This window comes from Dipodomys merriami, unplaced genomic scaffold, assembly GCF_024711535.1.
Source record: "Dipodomys merriami isolate MVZ:Mamm:240054 unplaced genomic scaffold, mDipMer1.0.p SCAF_15, whole genome shotgun sequence".
NCBI classification, from domain to species: domain Eukaryota; kingdom Metazoa; phylum Chordata; class Mammalia; order Rodentia; family Heteromyidae; genus Dipodomys; species Dipodomys merriami.
This window is the reverse complement of record NW_027202826.1, coordinates 32,242,211-32,260,544: the sequence shown is the minus strand read 5'-3', so window position 1 is coordinate 32,260,544 and position 18,334 is coordinate 32,242,211. Positions and strand designations below refer to the sequence as shown.

Here is an 18,334-nt window from a genome sequence, read left to right as displayed (position 1 = left end):
GGCTTCACCTTGGGGTCCATAGCCACGGCTCCAGGTGACTTTGGACTGAAACCTCTGAGGTCAGGAGCCTGAATAGATCATTTTCCTTTAAATTGTTTCATAGCCATAAAAAGCTAACAGAATGCAAAAGGAATTTTATAATTCTCCTTTGAGGGTTCTGGGAAAGCCTGAAGATAGATTCTGATTCATACGCCCTGTGTTTGGCTGTGGAAGATAGGCTGTAGACTAGGTACTTGTATTTTGAAAGAGGATTCTATGTGGCACCTGAGGACAGACATTTCACAGCCTGCCAGGAACAACAAAGGAAAAACACGATGGTCAATTCACATTACTTAGGAACAGGTTTTATTCCAAAGCATAGAATCCAAGCAAAAGTAGTTGTATCAAAAAGAAAAAAAGAAAAGGATAGTTCATTAGAAAGATGTGAGGAGTCAGCTGATGGTGGCTCACACATCTGTAATCCTAGCTACTCAGGAGGCTGAGATCTGAGGACTGTGATTTGAAGCCAGGCTGGGCAAGAAAGTCTATGAGACTCTTATCTCCAATTAACCACCAAAAAAGCAGGAAGTAGAGCTGGGGTTGAAGTGGTAGCATGCTAGCTTTGTGGACAAAAGCTAAGGGAGAGTGCCCAGGTCCTGAGTTCAAGTCTTAGGACTTCCCCTCATCCCCCACCCCCACAGAGTTGAGAAGATTCCATAAAATTCCATAAAATCCATGGTTCCACTTCTCAGCTCTGAATTTTGCCCCATTTCTGCTCAATCTCAGCTCCCTCTGGTTACACAAAGGAATCCCAAGGCCAAGCTTAGGTTACCTATTTACTTTTGGACCCATGGCCATGAGCAAAGTCGAGTAGTAAAGGCACTGATATCAGAGTCTACTTCTAGGAGCACCGGCAAAGGAGTTGTGGAACAGGGCAGATGAACAGCTGATCAACCTCTGTTACACAGACCTATGCTTAAGTATTCCTGTCTCTGTGTTTATTTTATCTGAACATGATAATGAGACATAGTTCTATATAACTTCGAGAAACAGTCCTCTAAGAACTCTTCCTCGTCCCGACAGCTTATTTTCAAAGAGTGCAGCTAATGAGACAAAAACATCTGGCAAAAACATGTAAAACAATAAGTGCATTTTTCTTGAGTGTTTTCCTTTTGGTTTGTTTGTTTTTGGATGTTGGACCTAGGGCTTGAACTCAGGGTTTGGGTGTTGTTCCTGAGCTTTGTTGCTCAAGACTAGTAATTTATCACTTGAGCTACAGCTTCATATCCAGCTTTTTGGTGGTTAATTGGAGGTAAGAGTCTCACAGACTTTCCTGCTTGAACCACAATCTCTGCCTTCTGAGTTGCTAGAATTAGAGGTATGAGCCACCAATGCCTGGTGTTGGATTTCAGCCTAATAGTAAGGTCTATTTTGACATTCTGGGATCTTAATGATTTGTTAGGTACAACTTGCTCTGGTTCTCAGCTCAATGAAGCCGTTGAACTAGATTTTCAAAGTGGATTTCTAATACTCTTAGTTTAGTATTTCCACTTGCTGGCAGAGAATGGCTTAGGAATTTGACCTCAGGTTACTTGAAGATATACAGAAAAAGAGATGGTACAAGATAGACTATCTGTAGATCTGAGTTTGATCTCAGTGCTGACAATGTTTTCTACTTCAAATTCATATAAGCCATTACATTCCTAAACTCAAATTTCCTTGTGCCATGAGGACAATGGCTTTTTGTATCTATTGAGTAAGAAGACTATAAAGCACCTGGTTTGCAGGGGATGTTCAATTCTTGTCATTGTTATCAGTCTGACAATCTCTAATCTTTCCTATATATGACTGTATTATTTTGTATGAAGTATGCAAGTCAGTGGAAATTAAATTCTTATCCATGTGCTCTTATGGTATGTCTAAAGAAAAGAAAATTAGCATATTTTGTAGATTCCAGAGAGGAATTTACTGGACTCTTGAAGATTATTCCTTCCTGGTTTATTAGTCCAAGGCTGGCTTAGAACTGTGGTCCTCAGATTACAGGCATGAACCCACAGCGCCCTTGAGTCATGTGTTAAGTACCTCTGTCCCATGTGACTTTCTCATGTACTTCATGCAGGTGTGACAGTCTGGAGCTGGACAATAAAATCCGGGATCTGATTGAGAGAAATTCTCCTCCTGATCCAAAAGGGGTCACACCAAGTCACAGAACTGTCTCTTCCCCAAAGGTAAAAACATAAAAATAAGAATGCATTTTTTAAGATTTCATTTCAATATGTCCTTAACAGCTTATTCACCCAAAAGAATTGATGGGGGCAGTCTTCCAATCATGTACCGGAAATCTTATACTTCCTTCACTTCGCGGCTGGGAAGGAAAGCAAAGCAGTTTAAATGTTTTCTTGCAGTCATTTTCTGTCAGGCAGCAGAGGGCACAGGAGGTGAGGGAAGAGACCCTCTTCTTACAAAGAGCATTTGGGAACAATGGAGGAAGTCACTCCATTGACGAAATCAGTACAACATCTGTATATGTCTGCTTGGAATTGTTCTTGTGTTGATTTACTTCACTTTTAAAGAAAAAAAGAAGCAGGTTTTTCTCACTAAAGAAGTTGTTTGACTTTGCATTTCCTGTTGTTTGAAGATATTTATCTATGAGACGTTATATAAGTAAAAACGTGTAAGTTGCTGGGAGCTGCCTGTAAATCCTAGCTACTCAAGAGGCTGAGATATGAGGATTGAGGTTCAAAGCCATCTTGGCATAGAAGCTCAAGGACAGCACCCAGATCCTGAGTTCAATTCCCAGTGCCGGCACAAATAAAACAACATCTTCAGGGTTAAAACCCAGCTAATGGGCTGGGAATGTGGCTTAGTGGTAGAGTGCTTGCCTAGCATGCAGGAAGCCCTGGGTTCGGTTCCTCAGTACCACATAAACAGAAAAAGGCAGAAGTGGTGCTGTGGCTCAAGTGGTAGTGTGCTAGCCTTGAGCAAAAGAAGTTCGGGAACAGCATCTACATCCTGAGTTCAAGCCCCAGGACTGTCAATAAAAATAAAAACTGAGCTAAGGAATTTGTGGACAACTTTTCAGAAATGTATTTTCCTCTTCTGTAGCCTGAGCTTTTCAGTTGAAAGAATCTTTCATGGTCCTTACAAAACAGATGAAGTAAGTAGCTTTAGAGCTTGACTGGCAAAGATAACATTAAGTGATTTAGAAGTCAGTATAGAAATAACTTCTGGGGCTGGGAAGGTGGCTCAGTGGTAGATCGCTTGCATTGCATGCATGAGGCCCTGGGTTGGAAGTGGCACTGTGGCTCAAGTGGTAGAGCGCTAGCCTTGAGGTGAAGAGTTGAGGGACAGCACCCAGGCCCAGAATTCAGGCCCCACGACTGGACTCCTCCCCCCCACCAAAAAGAAAAGAAAAGAAAAGAAAAGAAATAACTTCTGTTCTTACTTCTACAGTAATTAATGCTCATCGTAAAAATAATTTACGTGGATGAATACTAAGAGACAATGAAAATCACAAAACATTTCCTGTGGAGTCAGCTTGAGTTTCCTGGACAAATACTTATTCTTATAGTTGATATGCATCCATAAATTTGCATGTTTCTCTCTTCAAGAAAGCCCTAGAAGATCTGCCTCCAGTAGATCGCTCTCAGCAGAATCTCGGCAACTGAGCACCCTCCTCTATGTGTGTGTGTGTGTGTGTGTGTGTGTGTGTGTGTGTGTGTGTGTGTGTGTGTGTCCACTTTTCACTCTCAGATTGAGAGACAACAGACAGACAGGCAGGCAGACAGACTGAAAACTGACATAGAATTTCTTTTATTGCAAGTCTTGGGGCTTAAACTCAGAAACTGCATGCTCTCCTTGAGCTTTTGTACTCAAGGCTAGAGCTCTACCACTTTAGCCACAGCTCCATTTCTGGCTTTTTGTGCTTAATCAGAGATAAGAGTCTCACAGACTTTCCTGCCCCAGCTAGCTTCAAATCTCGATCCTCAGATCTCAGCCTCCATAGTAGCAAGGATTATAGGCATAAGCCACTAGTGCTTGAGTGTAAATGATTTTTTTCACTTACTAAAATGCAATGGAGAGTCCTGTACCTACCTCTTTCTTTCATATGCACAGTACAGAAATTGCATGCTGCACTGAAATAATTTTCCTTGCTTAAATCTCACTTCTTCCTGAAGGGCTGTATTTATGTACATATGTATTTTCTTCGTGCTGGTACTGGGACTTGAGCTCAGGGTTTTTGTACTCTTGTTTAGATATTTTTGCTCAAGGCTGTACTCTACCATATGAGCCAGACCTTCCATTCTGGCTTTTTGCTAGTTACTTGGATATAAGAGTCTCTACCTAGGCTGTCTTCAAACTATGATCCTGAGATCTCAGCCTCCTGAGTAGTTAGGATTAGGGGGGAGCCACTTGTGCTTGGCTGGCTGTCTTTACAACACCTGTGACTTTTCAGCCTTCATCTTTAGTGGACTTCCAACCTATCTTCCCCAAATGTCCTCCAAAAGAAACTTCAAATATTTGATTTCTTGAGTGAACACAGCTCAATTTGCTGATGGCTTCCATGCTGAATTATTAATTACACAATAGCAGCCTGAAGAAGAAACCAAAGCAGAACCGAACAGAAAGCGTGTATGTGCTTAACAACTAAAAAAGAAAGAAAGCAAGAGAATAAAATGTCAGCCGGTGCCGGAGAGCATCTTTGTCTCCCCTGAGTGAAGGCAGCATAAGAATGATGGATTTTTCATGCAGAAGCTGAAAAGGAACTTCATTATGTCTTCATGAGATGGGAAGGGTGTAACTGAACAACACAAATACTATTTCATGAGAAAGTGTGAGAAATACGCCCAGTTCCCTTTTCTTTTTCTCAACGAGTATTGCCAAGAATAAGTAAAGGAGGGAGGGAGAATTACCACAAGAGAAGTGAATAGACTGAATCACTACTTGAGGAAATGACAAAGTAATTGAGTACGCATGTTGCCCGGTCTTGAACTTAAGGCCTGGGTGCTATCCCTGAGCTCCTTTTGTTCAAGGATAATGCTCTACCATGTGAGCCACAGCGCCACTTCCAGTTTTATGGGGGTAGTTTATTGGAGTCTCACAGATTTTCCTGCCTGGCCTAGCTTTGAACTACGATCCTCTGATTTCAGCCTCCTGAGTAGCTAGAATTACCTGCATGAGCCATGGGTGCTGGCCCTGGAAAAGCATTATTGATGAGCATAAGGAGCTCCCTCAGAATGAAAGTAATATCCTTAGAGAGTAGAAGTAGCATTTGGTGAGTGGAGTCCTTTAAAGTCTTACAGGCAAGGGAGAAAGAACTGTCCTAGAGCAAAATGCAAAAGAAAATGCACTTCTAGGTCAACAGATGCATCTCAGGGATTCTAAGACTGCAACAGCGAAAATGGTGAGGAAAATACAGCCTCAGTCCTCTTCTCTATGACTCCTGCATGGCTGGGATTGCAGACACTCCACACTACATCGAGCTTATTTGTTTAGATGGGTTCTTGCTCACATTTTGCCTGGCTAGTCTTGAAACGTGATTCTCTTAATCTGCCTCCCACCAAGCTTCCTGCATGAGCTACTGTGCCCTGCCCAGGGGATAGGTTTTTAGACAGGTAGAGAAAGATGGTAATTATGAAGCAGATGATAAGTTGGTTGGTTACTCTTTTCCAAGCACCTGGGGAATTGGTCAAGTGTTTTGATTGTCATGAGCTACTAAGTATTTTCGCTATTGTTCTGGCTAATAGTCATTGTTGTTTCCTATCTTTTCCATTTGGTATATAACATACATCTCCAGTTTATTTTTACTGAAAATCTTCCATCATGCAATTCCTTCACTCAAGGTGGGGGCGGGGGGGCTTCAATTCTTCCATGTGAACCTATGACATGAGGTCAAAAGTTTGACAATACATAGTCTGACGGCAGTGGCTCACACCTGTAATCCCAGCTGGTCAGAGGCTGAGATCTCAGAATTGTGGTTCAAAGCCAGCGCAGGCAGAAAAGTTCCTATGAGATTCTCATCTCTAATTAACCATCAAAACAGACAAAAGTGGAACTGTGACCCAAGTGATAGTGTACTAGTCTGGAGTGAAAAAGCTCAGGCACAATGTGCAGGCCTTGAGTTCAATCCCCCTGCACAAAATGAAATTAGAAAAAAAAGTCACATACATAGATTCAGAAAGATTTTCTTTCTTTTTTTTTCATTCTTATACCTCCTTGATTTTTCTCCTACCATCCCTTTCCTCCCTACCTCCCCAACTCATCCATCAGCCTCCCACTGCAAAGTTGTAAAGTTCGTTTTCAACATAGTGTCTTGTACATCTCATTGTTACAATGGGTCGTCCTGTATCCTTATTTCAGCATTGTGTTATTTCCCTTCCTCTCCCCAAATTAGAAAAATGTATATACAAGATGCAAGACACCAGAATCAATACATGACAACAAGGGTTTTACCATGGGGGAAGAACATACAAAGAAACAAAAAAAATCACATAGTACATTATAAGTACATTAAAAAGAACAGCAAGAAAGATAAAACCTCTTGTGTCCCTATCTTGGGGTTCATTTCACTTAGCATCAGGTTATATGGTCATATATACATAGCTTTTGACCTCTTCTGCTTGTCCTAGACACATACTAGTTGTTGCAGATAAGGGAAACCATGGGACTATGTTTCTTTGAGTCTAGCTTATTTCACTTAATAGAATTTTTTTCCAAGTCTCAGAAAGATTTTCAAAAGGATATTAAAGAAAACTCTTTTCTCCTTTTCTTTCCTTCCTTTCTTTCCTTCCCTTCCTCCCTCCCTTCCTCCCTTTCACTCTTTCTCTCTCTCCCTTCCTTCCTTCCTCCTCTTCCCTCTTTCTTTCTTTCTTTCTTTCTTTCTTTCTTTCTTTCTTTCTTTCTTTCTTTCTTTCTTTCTTCCTTTCTTTTTCTCTCTCTGTCTTTCTTTCCTTCCTTCTCTCTCTCTTTCTCTCTTTCTCGCTCTTTTTTTCTTTCTTTCTCTCTTTCTCTCTTTCTTTCTCTCTTTCTTTCTCTCTTTCTTTCTCTCTTTCTCTCTCTTTCTCTCTCCCTTTCTTTCTTTCTTTCTTTCTTTCTTTCTTTCTTTCTTTCTTTCTTTCTTTCTTTCTTTCTTTCTTTCTTTCTTTCTTTCTTTCTTTCTTTCTTTCTTTCTTTCTTTCTTTCTTTCTTTCTTTCCCAGGATTTGATCAGAGTCTTGTGATTTTGCCTGGCTTTTTCCTAAAAGCTGGTACACTACTACTTTGCTACCATCTCCAGTCTGGCCTTTTGCTGGCTAAATGAAGTCACATGGACTTTTCTGCTTAGGCTGGATTTGAATCTCAGTCCTCCAGCTCTCTGCCTCTTGAGTGGCTACTCATGCCTTACTAATCCATTGCTTTCTTCCTAGATTACTTTAGAAAGAATTGCTAACGATTAAGATGATAGTTATAGACCAGTGAATAGTAATTCTTCTTTCTTTCCTTCTTCATTCCTTTCATATTTCTATAAAGCCTTTTTTTTTTACTTCATCTACATATATTTTAGCTATTTCAGAAAAAAGGAATCTTCACAATTACTTCTGTTTTTCTTAGCATTATCTCTATATCACGAAACTTCTCCTGAAACTTGAGATATGTGACACTGGTGCCATGGGTGGATGGGTGTGAGACAATCAAGACACAGGAATCAGAATGTGATTGATTTCCCAGGGTGGCCTATGAAGGGTTCATTTTTTTAATATTTTTTTTATTGTAAAGATACTGTACAGAGGAGTTACAGTTACATGAGAAAGGTAATGAGTACATTTCCTATGGAGCATTGTTACCTCCTCCTTTGTTTGTCCCCTACCATCCCTTCCCTCCCACCTTCCCAACTCCTCTCTCCCCACCCCCCAAAGTTGTAAAGATAGTTTTCAACACTGTCTTGAACATCTCATTGTTACAACCATGGGTCAACCTGTATGAAGGGTTTGTTTTTTTTGTCTAATCTAACTAGAGGTCCTTCAAGAACTTGATTGTTATTATTTTGTTCTGCAAGTCCTGGGGTTTCAACCCAGGGCCTGAGCCCTGTCCCTGAACTTTTGTGCTCAAGGCTAGGAATTCACAGCTCCAGCACAGCTCCACTCTAAGTTTTTTGGTGGTTCATTGGAAATGAGAGGCTCATGCACTTTCCTGCCAGGGCTGGCTTCAAACTGTGATGGTCAGATATCAGCCTCCTGAGTATGAGCCACTGGCAAAAAAAAAAAAGTACTTTCAAACCATTTGTGTAAGCTAATATGGTTACATCTACTGGGTTTTTATAACCTGATATGAAGATAAACCTACTGAACTTTGAGCTCTATATAACCCATATATATATATAGTGTGTGTGTGTGTGTGTGCACGCGCGCACGTGCATTGGAAGAAATTTTTGTTTACATTAGAATTTATTTCCCTTTCTGATGAGCAGATTTTAGGGTTGTTAAAGTGCTAGTCTCCAGGAAATCTCTCTCCCCTAAAATCGCAAAATATATGAGTCATACTTCCTCTAAGAACCCCAAATGAACAGTTTGATTCCCATTTGTATTTTTTGATTTTCACTTAAAGCAACACACTCCTTTTCACTTATGTTTATCTCCAAAACAGATCATGAAAATAGCAGGATTTTCACTCACACACTAGCTGACGGTCTACAAATTCAGCACCTACTACAAACCATGGTGAGCAGCTGTTCTGTAGCAGGCAGCTCTGTGATGGGGTACTGTTAATACAGACATGAATACAGGAAACAAAAAGCACACCAACGTTGTTGGGGTTGGAGGTGTGACTCAGGTGGTAGAGCACCAGCCAATGAGCAAAAGCATCAGATACCAATTTTGAACAAACAGAAAAGAAAATTAAAAAACCACAAGTGTGGTGTTTGTGAAAGAAGATAAGATAAGGCCAAAGGACATTAGCTGGGTTTTACATGTCACCAGGTTAGAGGAAGGCCTAAGAAGGCGCGTTCAGGAGCCCTGGGTATGGACAGTATGAGTTACTTCAGAACATGGTGGTAATTCAGAGAACAGGGACACAGGGAAGAGTAAGGGAGATGAGAAGAGGGAAGGCTGGATCTTGGACATCGCTCACTTAGGCTTTATCCTACAAATACGTAGCTATCCCCATGAAAAATTCCAGTAAGGTAATGAATTATAAATTCGATTCCTTTTCAGCACCACATTCTTCCCTCGTTTGCATTTCTTGCATCTTTCAATTATGCAATTATAGCTCATTCATTTAGTGCCAAGGATCTGTCATTTTCATGCCTTGCCTTTTTAATATGCCATGACCAAAAGCTGTTATCAAATGACAGCAGCTATTCATTAGAGCAGAAAAAAATTTAATTTCCAATGTCTGGATGACCTTGATCAATGAAAGAAAGATAGTTTTCCATTTAAGAATCAAAATTAACCCTTCTGCCAGTTCAGAGGGTGTGATTTGCAAACAATTGACTTAAAATTTTTTTTTGCAATAAGTTCTTTTCTTAGTTCTGTCAGAATTGGTAACATGTATAGAATTCTGCATGACTCATTAAGTTCTATACCTCAAAATATACATTTAGAATCTATTGCCAGAAAGTCATGACTTAGGGAAATAACTAGTGGAGCTCTCAAAAAAAATCAGCTGTTATCTAACTGCTCTGGGAAAGGCAATCAATGCATGCAGGTAAGTTACCAAGGAAAGATTTTGTTTGATGAGACCTTTCATGGTAGCAACTTCCTTCTCCTGGGAGAGAAACTGCCAGTAAAGAGAGAATGGCAATTTACATACAGAGCTAGGCTGGTCTGCCCAGACCTTAGTCACTGCCTGCCTTCTTGAGACATCCCGGGAAATCCCTGATGGGAAAAGAATAAAAGCTAAAATCAGAGGTTCTGTTCTTATATGTATTCTGTGTAGTGAACCTCCAGAGACACCTCTGTTCATTTTTAATGAAAAAAAAAACATTGTTACTGTTTTTTTAATCAGGAAGTGGAGAGTGATATTTTTAAAAAATCAAATGTTGAACGTTTGATCTCACCTTAAAAGAAATCCTTAAGGGATTTTTTTTCCCCTCCTCCTCTTTGTCTTTTTTTTTTTTTTTCTCTACAAGACACCTGGAAACCCAGCTTCCATGTCTGTCCAGGACATACCTGGAATAAAGGGAGGAAGTCCTATGGAGAATGCAGAGGTAAGAACTTTCTGGGGATCTACTAACCACATCCAACCTTCTCAGCCTTTCCAGTGATTAACTGTGTCATAGCAAGAGCAGACAAAAAGGCAACTGGCTTTCTTTAAGATCTGCTGTCTCTCTGTCTTTCTGTCTCTATCTGTCTCTGTCTGTCTAGCTCTCTGTCTCTCTGTCTCTGTCTCTGTTTCTGTCTCTGTCTGTCTGTCTGTCTCTGTCTCTGTCTCTCTCTCCCGCTCTCTCTCATTTCTTTTTTTGGTATGTGCCCCAGTCCTGGGGCTTGAACTCAAGACTGGACACTGTCCTTGAGCTTTTTGGTTCAAGGTTAGCACTCTACCAATTGAGCCACAGCTCCACTTCTAGCTTTTTGGTGGTCAATTAAAGATAAGAGTCTCACCAACTCTCCTTCCCCAGGCTGGCTTTGAACCTAGATCCTCAGAGCTCAGCTTCTGAAGTATGTATAATTACAAGCATTAAGGCACACTTTTTTGAATGTAATCTTAGCTATAACATGGCTCTAAATAGCAAACAAAATTAAGAAAACTAAGAAAGGTGTTCACATATGTATAAAATATCATCACATATGTATAAAATATCATCGATAATTTGAAATAAGATAGAAAAATACAGTTTTATAAGTTATTGTTTTCCTTTTTGTTTTAAAATTTTGTGACAATTCTTATTTTACAAAATGGATTGATTAAATTAATTAGTCATGAAATTCCATGCTAATTGTGTAGATGCCTTTATCATTTGAAAGTGATTTTGGTAACTAATTCATAAGTGTTCTTAAATAGGAAATGAAGGTGGTGCATTAACGTGGCACTGTGAACACTGTGGAGTGAGTATGGTAGCTGGTAGACTCAGGTTGTTTTGTTAGTTCATTTGTTTTCTTCAGCGCTGAGGACCAAACCAGCACTCAGTACTGGCAAAGAACATACTTTACCACGATGTATACCTCAGCCAGCAAATCAGATATTTTCTTAAGTCATACTCTAGTGATTGGCTAGATGGAGTTTGGAGACAATTGTGTTTCCCTTGTTTATGCATTTATTTATTTTTGCTAGTCCTGAGGCTTGAATTCAGGACTTTAGTACTGTTCCTGAGCTTTTTCTTTTGCTCAAGGCTAGTGCTCTACCAGTTGAGCCATACCTGTACTTCCAGCTTTTTGAGTAATTCTTTGGAGATAAGAGTTTCATTAACTTTCCTGTAGGGACTGGCTCCAAATAGCAATCCTCAGATCTCAGCCTACTGAATAGCTAGGAATACAGTCATGAACAAATGCCTGGCTCCTGTTTACTTTTCATATTGTGTGTGTGTTTGTGTATGTGTGTGTGTGTGCCGGTGCCGGGGCTTGAATTCAAGGTGGACACTGTATTCTCAGCTTTTGTTGTTGTTGGTCATTGGGCTTGAACTCAGGGCGTGGGCACTGTCTCTGAGCTCTTTTGCTCAAAGCTAATGGCTAATGCGTTACCACTTTGAGCCACAGCCCCACTTCTGTTTTGTTGGTGTTTAATTGCAGATAAGAGTCTTGTGGACTTTTCGAACTGGGATCCTCAGATCTTAGCCTCCTGAGATCTAGGATTACAGGCATGAACCACTAGTTTGAGCTTCAGCTTTTTTGCTCAAGGCTGGCACTCTACCACTTTACCCATACCTTCACTTCTGGCTTTTTGCTGGTTAATTGGAGATAATAAGAGTTGATTTGTCTTCCTGGCTGTCTTTGAATCTTGATCCTGGAATCTCAAACTCTTGATGAGCTAGGATTACAGGTGTGAACCACTTGGATAGGTTTCCTGTTCATTGTGGAGACTGCTAAATCTCAACCATTTCTCTTTCTTTCTGTTAAAGTATGCTCAATCATCAAGAAGAAAGAACTTGCCGAAGTCTCTAGAGCATAAGATACAGTGCTTGGAAAAACAGAGAAAAGAGGTAAGTTAGAAATATTAGTCCAGTTTCATGTGTTTGGAGTTAATACTAGAGAGTAAACTAGTGTGTGTCAAAACATTTATCTCCCTGAGAACAGACTTCATTATTTTGAGAGCAAATCCCTTTTTAAAAAGTCATTGTTTGTGTAAGAATAAATGAAAAAACTGACAAGAGTCCTAAATCTGGTAACTATAATCCTAAATTTCCCCAAACCTCCGTGAGTTCTCCAAAAAACTCTGTGAGCTTAGCCTTGGGTCCTTGTATGTCTTGACAATTGACATTCCTTAAGACTCAAACTCTTAGAGGCTTTCTGGAGTTGATTCTGGAGCTAGACTTTGCTAATGTGTATCCAAACACATAGGGGTTAAGGAATGTGGTCATAAAAATTTAAAAGAAAAGCCGGGCAACGGTGGCTCACACCTGTAATCCTAGCTACTCAGGAGGCTGAGATGTGAAGACTGGGGTTCAAAGCCAGCCCAGGCAGGAAAGTCCATGAGACTCTTATCTCTAGTAAGCCACTAGAAAACCGGAAGTGGCACTGTGGCTCAAGTGGTAGAGCGCTTGCCTTGAGCTGAAGAGCTGAAGGACAGCACCCAGGACCAGAGTTCAAGTCCCACGACCCACAAAAAACAAAAACAAAGACGAAAAAAAACATGAAAAAAAAAGAAATAAAAATATAAGCCAGAGTGGGGGTGGGGGTTGGCTGGTGGCTCATGCCTGTCATTCTAGCTACTCAGGAGGCTGAGATCTGAGGATTGTACTTTGAAGCTAGCTCAGGTAGAAAAATCTATGAGACTTTTATCCCCAATTAACCACCAGAAAATTGCAAGTGGCATTGTAGCTCAAAGTGGTAGAGTGCTAGCCTTGAGAGAAAAAGCTTAGGGACAGTGCCCAGGCCCTGAATTCAAGCCTCACGACTGACAAAAGTAAATAAATAAATACATAAATAAGAATAAAAATTAAAAAATAAAAACTCTAGGTGTTCACTCCCACAGTCCTAGGATCATTGTTCAAATCAGCCCATAAAGAAAAGGCCATGAGACTTATCTCCAATAGACCACCAAAAAAAGCCAGAAATGGAGCTATGGTTTAAGTAGTAAAGTGCTAGCCTTGAACAAAAAGAGCTCAAGAACTGCACCCAGGACCTGAGTTTAAGTCCCAGGACTGGCACCAAAGCAAAAACAAAAACAAAACAAAAAGTGGTTTCTAAAATATTACTGGGAATAAACAGAAACTGTGAATTTTACTGGCTTGATTTTCTGAGCATAATGGATGTTAGAGCCTCTTCATGCTCTGGACAGCAGCAGGTGAAAGAATAGCAATATTTTTACTCCATATATTCCATTCTTTGTGCAATTCCTTGTCTAACCCACCTAAGCACTGTGTCCTTCACATTCTCTTCTGTGAAGCTTCTGCTGTATTTGATCTGGCATGAAATATAGCACCTTTTGGAAAACCATTGCACTAAGTAGAGCTGTAACAGTGCATAAAAATGTTAATCCCTAGAAGTTATATTTATATAATATTAGGTAGCCTTCTGCTGCTAAATAACCCATTACCTAATAACTGCACTCTATTTATTGCTCAGCAATTAGAAGACAGTTTTCTTGATCTTTGTGATTTTCTCCTAGGTGTCTGGCCCTTACTAGTAAGTGTTGGAATTTCCATGAATGTAGAAAACTATAAGCTTCCCTTTAGAGGAAAACTAACACACAGATCATAGTGTTGTTCCTTTCTTCTGATTAGTAGGTAGTTTAAAAATGCTTAAAGTGTCTAGTCTAAATATTCCGTTTACAGTGGATAGCCTAAATATTCCTAAGTATTTGTCTTGTGACAAAGGTATAATCCTTTGAAAATCTATATTTTCAAAAAGATGATATTATCTGTTGATATAATACTAATAATGTGTTAATTTTTAAATTTTATTTATTTTTCTTATCTTTAAGTACTTCTGCAAAGGGGTTTCAATTCAACATTTCAGTTTATGAGTACAATGCATCTTGATTAATGTCACCCCTTCCATCATTCTCCCCCCTCTCTCCCAACCTCGCCCATCCCCTTAATTTATCTGATTCCATTTTCACATACATACATTGAATATTGTGATTACATTCACTCATCATAAGGTATGAACTTTTTAAAGCACATTATTGGAAGTTGAAAGAGGATCCCACACATCCATCCCAGGGGACCACACAGAGGCAGGCAGGCACAGGAGAAAGATTATTATGAGGTTTATTAGAGGAGCACATGGCCTCCATCCAAGTAGCAGCAGGGTCTGGTGGACAGGAAGTGAGGCAGATGGGAGTTCAGGTGGGTCTGGGCGGAGAAAGGGAGGAGCCAGCTGTATGGAGGGAACTCCAGGAATAGGAGGGCGTACAAGTCTGAGTGGAGCTGAGGACTAAAGGTGAGCATAATCCTAACAGAAGTAAGTGATTATCTGTCTAGGTTTTAATAGAAATAGTTTGAGAAACAGCTCTCATTCATTAATACATTTCCCCCAATATAACAATACTTGCAGTACTTTCTAAAAACCAGACTCTGATAGTTTAAAATTACACAAATAAGGCTGGGGAGGTGGCTCAGTGGTAGAATGCTTGCCTTATATGCATGAGGCCCGGGTTTGATTCCTCAGCACCACATAAGCAGAAAAAGCCAGAAATGGTGCTGTGGCTCAAGTAGTAAAGCATTAGCCTTGAGCTGAAGAGCTGAGGGACAGTGCCCAGGCCCAGAGTTCAGGCCCCATGACTGACCAAAAAAAAATTACACAAATTAGATTAAAAATCAAATAGCTAAGAAAAGTTGCTAGTACCTATCTAGCTGACATGTAGCTATAACTAAGACTCAATAGTTTACTAGTTTTACACAAGTGAACTAGTCTTGGCACAGTGAAGTTTCACATAATTAAATCATCCCAGATCCCTCAGAATTTGCAGGAAGAATATCTTCTTCACCTATAGCTTCCAGAATTACAGCAACCTCAAACAATGATTTCATGTTGCCTGAAGGTACAGATCTCCAGAAATCCTTTCTTGACTCACCAAATTTTAACCATTTCAGCTCCTGGAAGTTAATCAGCAGTGGGATAAACAATTTAGAAGTATGAAAGATCTTTATGAGAGAAAGGTAAGTGTCTCTACTTCATCTTGGTGGGGCCAAGTATGTGAAGGTTCACCTGGCTTTCTGCGGCAGAGAGATTCTGTGAGTGGTTACATATGCACAAATGAGGGAAGGCAGTGCTGAGCGACTAACCAGCTTCTTTGCTCAAGATTTACAAACAGTCTTAGCTACTGAGGAGGCAGAGATCTGAGGCTCACCACTTGAAATCAGCCTGGGCAGGAAAGTCCGTGAGACTCTGATCTCCCCTTCCTCCCAGAAAAAAAGCCAGAAGTGGAGTTGTGGCTCAAGTAGAAGAATGCTAGCCTTGAGGAAAAGAAGTTCATGGACAGTGCCCAGGCCCTGAATTCAATTTCCAGGAACAGTGCTAGCATGCATGCATGCACGCACGCGTGCACACACACACACACACACACACACACACACACACACACACATACACACACACACAAGATTTACAGTGTCAGAGCATTGTTTTGAGCATATCTGAAGGAAGGTATTAAAATGTAAACTGCCTGTGGCAATATCTCACGAGTTGTGCACATTTTCCTTCTCACAGAATGTCATAGTCTCTCCTTTGTTACTAGAAGCCATAAATACACAGGCTGAGATTGGGAGAGTTTAAAGTTCATGCTGATTTCCTCAAGACTCTATCTCTAATGTTTTAATTGTTTAACATCAGGTATTTTTCCATAGATAATAAAATAAACACCTGTAGAACATACCTGTAATTCAAGCACTCAGGAGGCTGAGGCAGGAGAATCTAAAATTCCAGGCTAGCCTAGACTACAGAGTGAAGCACTTCTGTCTCCTGTCTCCAAAACAAACAGATGAAATGAACAAAATCTCTCTCTCTCTCTCTCTCTCTCTCTCTCTCTCTCTCTCTCTCTCTCTCTCTCTCTCACACACACACACACACACACACACACACACACACACACACACTAAACATTGAAAGCTCAGGAAAAATGGGGCTCACCCCTCATCTCTGGAAGGCATATGATCTGTCAAGAAGCTTATTATCCTCTCCCCCTTCCCCCCTCCGCCTCCCCCCTTCTTTTTGCAATCAACACTAGCACTCTATCCTTTGAGCCACACTTCTACTGCCAGCTTTGTAGTGGTCAACGGGACACAAGAGTCTCACCCGTTGACTTTCCTGCCTAGGCTAGCTTTGAACTCTGATCCTCAAATCAGAGCTAGAGCTAGGATTACAGCCGGTTCTGGGTGAGGGCAACTCTTCCCCACAGTGTGGGTCCTGGAGGAACCCCAAGGCCTGTAGCCATGCCTGGCCCTGGTTTTGATGACTTTCCTCAGGTCTCAGAGCTGAGAGTGAAGCTGGCCACTGCTGAGAAACTGCTGGGCACACTGGAGAAGGAGCGCCCCCAGAGTCAGCAAAAGGGGGGCCTGCAGGAGGACCCGCAGCATGGCTTGCAGCCCTACCCAAGGCCTCAGGAAAAGGTGGGTGGGCCCGGAGCCCAGGAGTGGCAGGGTGGGGAACTTCCTGTCTGAGTGCACATCTGGATCCACATCTGCTAGCCGGGGTGAGTGGACCCCAAATAAAGTGGTGTTCGATCTCTGAAGCAGACAGGAGGGGGTGTCCAACACATTTCCTCTTGCTTGGTTGCATGAATAGGCAGGGAAGAGAAGGGACCCAGGGATATGGTGGTCATGTCAGCCTAGGACAAACGCGATTCCCGCCTTTGTTTCATTCACATACTGTGGGTGGACATCATAATGCCTCGTATTTAGGCAGTAGCTCTTTCGGTTCCAGGACCTCATATCTGTGCTGGCTGTTGCATTGTTGGAATTGGAACACAAGGCCTTACACCTGTGAGGCAAGAACGCTCACATTGATCTACGTCTGTGTGTGTGTGTGTGTATGTGTGTGTGTGTGTGTGTGTGTGTGTGTGTGTGTGTGTGTGTCCTGGACTTGAACTCAGGGCCTGGGCACTTTCCGTGATCTTTTAGTTTCAAAGCTAGTACTTGATCACTTGAGCCACAGCTCCACATCCAGCTTTTTATTTTCCTGGGGGTGTGGGGTGTTTGATTGGAGATAAAATTCTAAGATTCTCACAGACTTTTCTACCAGCACTGACTTAGAACTTCTATCCTCAGATCTCAGCATTCTGAGTGGCTAGGATTAAAGGCATGAGTCACTGGCTCTCAGCTCTAAGACAGATTGCTTTTTCTTCCTGGTTTTGCTTTCAGCTATTGGACTTCATGGATCCCGTAGACAAATATGAAGCTCTAATTACCCTCTTTTCCTTAGGTATAGTAAGAAACAAGTCAAAATATCCTGAGGGTTAGTTACTACCCATATCATAAAGCACTGACACTATTTTAAAACATGCACAAATCTTCAGGTAAGGACCAGAAGCAAGGTGGATGGCAGTCCAGGATTTCCTAACCTGTTGAGTGTCATTGTCACAATGATACTGAAAAAAAAAAAACATGCAACATCTAGATCAAATTCTTTGTCTCTGCGATCTCAATGAGTACACAGACACAGAGGGAGAAGTAAAGTGGCAAAGATGTATTGATGAACGCAGTGCTTTGGCTAGAAAGAAGTCCCAGAGGAGAATTGTTCAGGGTTAAAAAGGTTTGTTTCTCCAGGACAAAGAGCTATGTGACTCTCAAGATCATTGGACAGCCTGTAGCCATAAGCAGACCCCAGACCCAATCAGAGCAGCCTCGCCAAGCTCCTGTGTGTCCTTTATCCCCTCTAATTGGGTGCCCATTCTGCCACACACCTCTAGGATCCAATCAGCTTGCTTTTCACGTGCAAGTCTTCCAGGGACAATGGGCCATGACGTGATGCCTAGTGGCACAGATGTGTGAGTGCTCTAGGCTGTGGTGATTCAATGTCGAGGGGTCTGCACACGGGACTGCTCCAGGCCATGGTGATGTGATGTCTTGGGATCTACACACAAAACTGCTCAAGGCCATGGTGTAAGATACCCAGGGGCCTGCACCCAGGACTGCTCAGGGCCATGGTGATGACAATGTCTAGGGGCCTGCACACAGCACTACTCAGGGCCATGGTGTGAGATGCAGAATCTTTTGCCCTGATTACACAGCCAGGCTCTTTTTCTGCTTTCAAAAATCAATGGGGAAAACTGGATTTAGCACT

At 41.4% G+C, this 18,334-nt stretch overlaps 1 protein-coding gene across 1 annotated transcript in view; it reads left to right on the top strand.

Annotated features, from left to right (window-relative positions):
- The window catches only part of Tnip3 (TNFAIP3 interacting protein 3), an 86,392-nt gene that overhangs the window by 39,807 nt on the left and 28,251 nt on the right, over nucleotides 1-18,334 (top strand). The window contains exons 4-8 of the mRNA XM_070021989.1: nucleotides 2,099-2,207; nucleotides 10,084-10,161; nucleotides 12,010-12,090; nucleotides 15,148-15,213; nucleotides 16,519-16,662. Of these exons, the coding sequence (XP_069878090.1) occupies nucleotides 2,099-2,207; nucleotides 10,084-10,161; nucleotides 12,010-12,090; nucleotides 15,148-15,213; nucleotides 16,519-16,662 (478 nt within the window). The remainder of the gene's footprint in view (nucleotides 1-2,098; nucleotides 2,208-10,083; nucleotides 10,162-12,009; nucleotides 12,091-15,147; nucleotides 15,214-16,518; nucleotides 16,663-18,334) is intronic.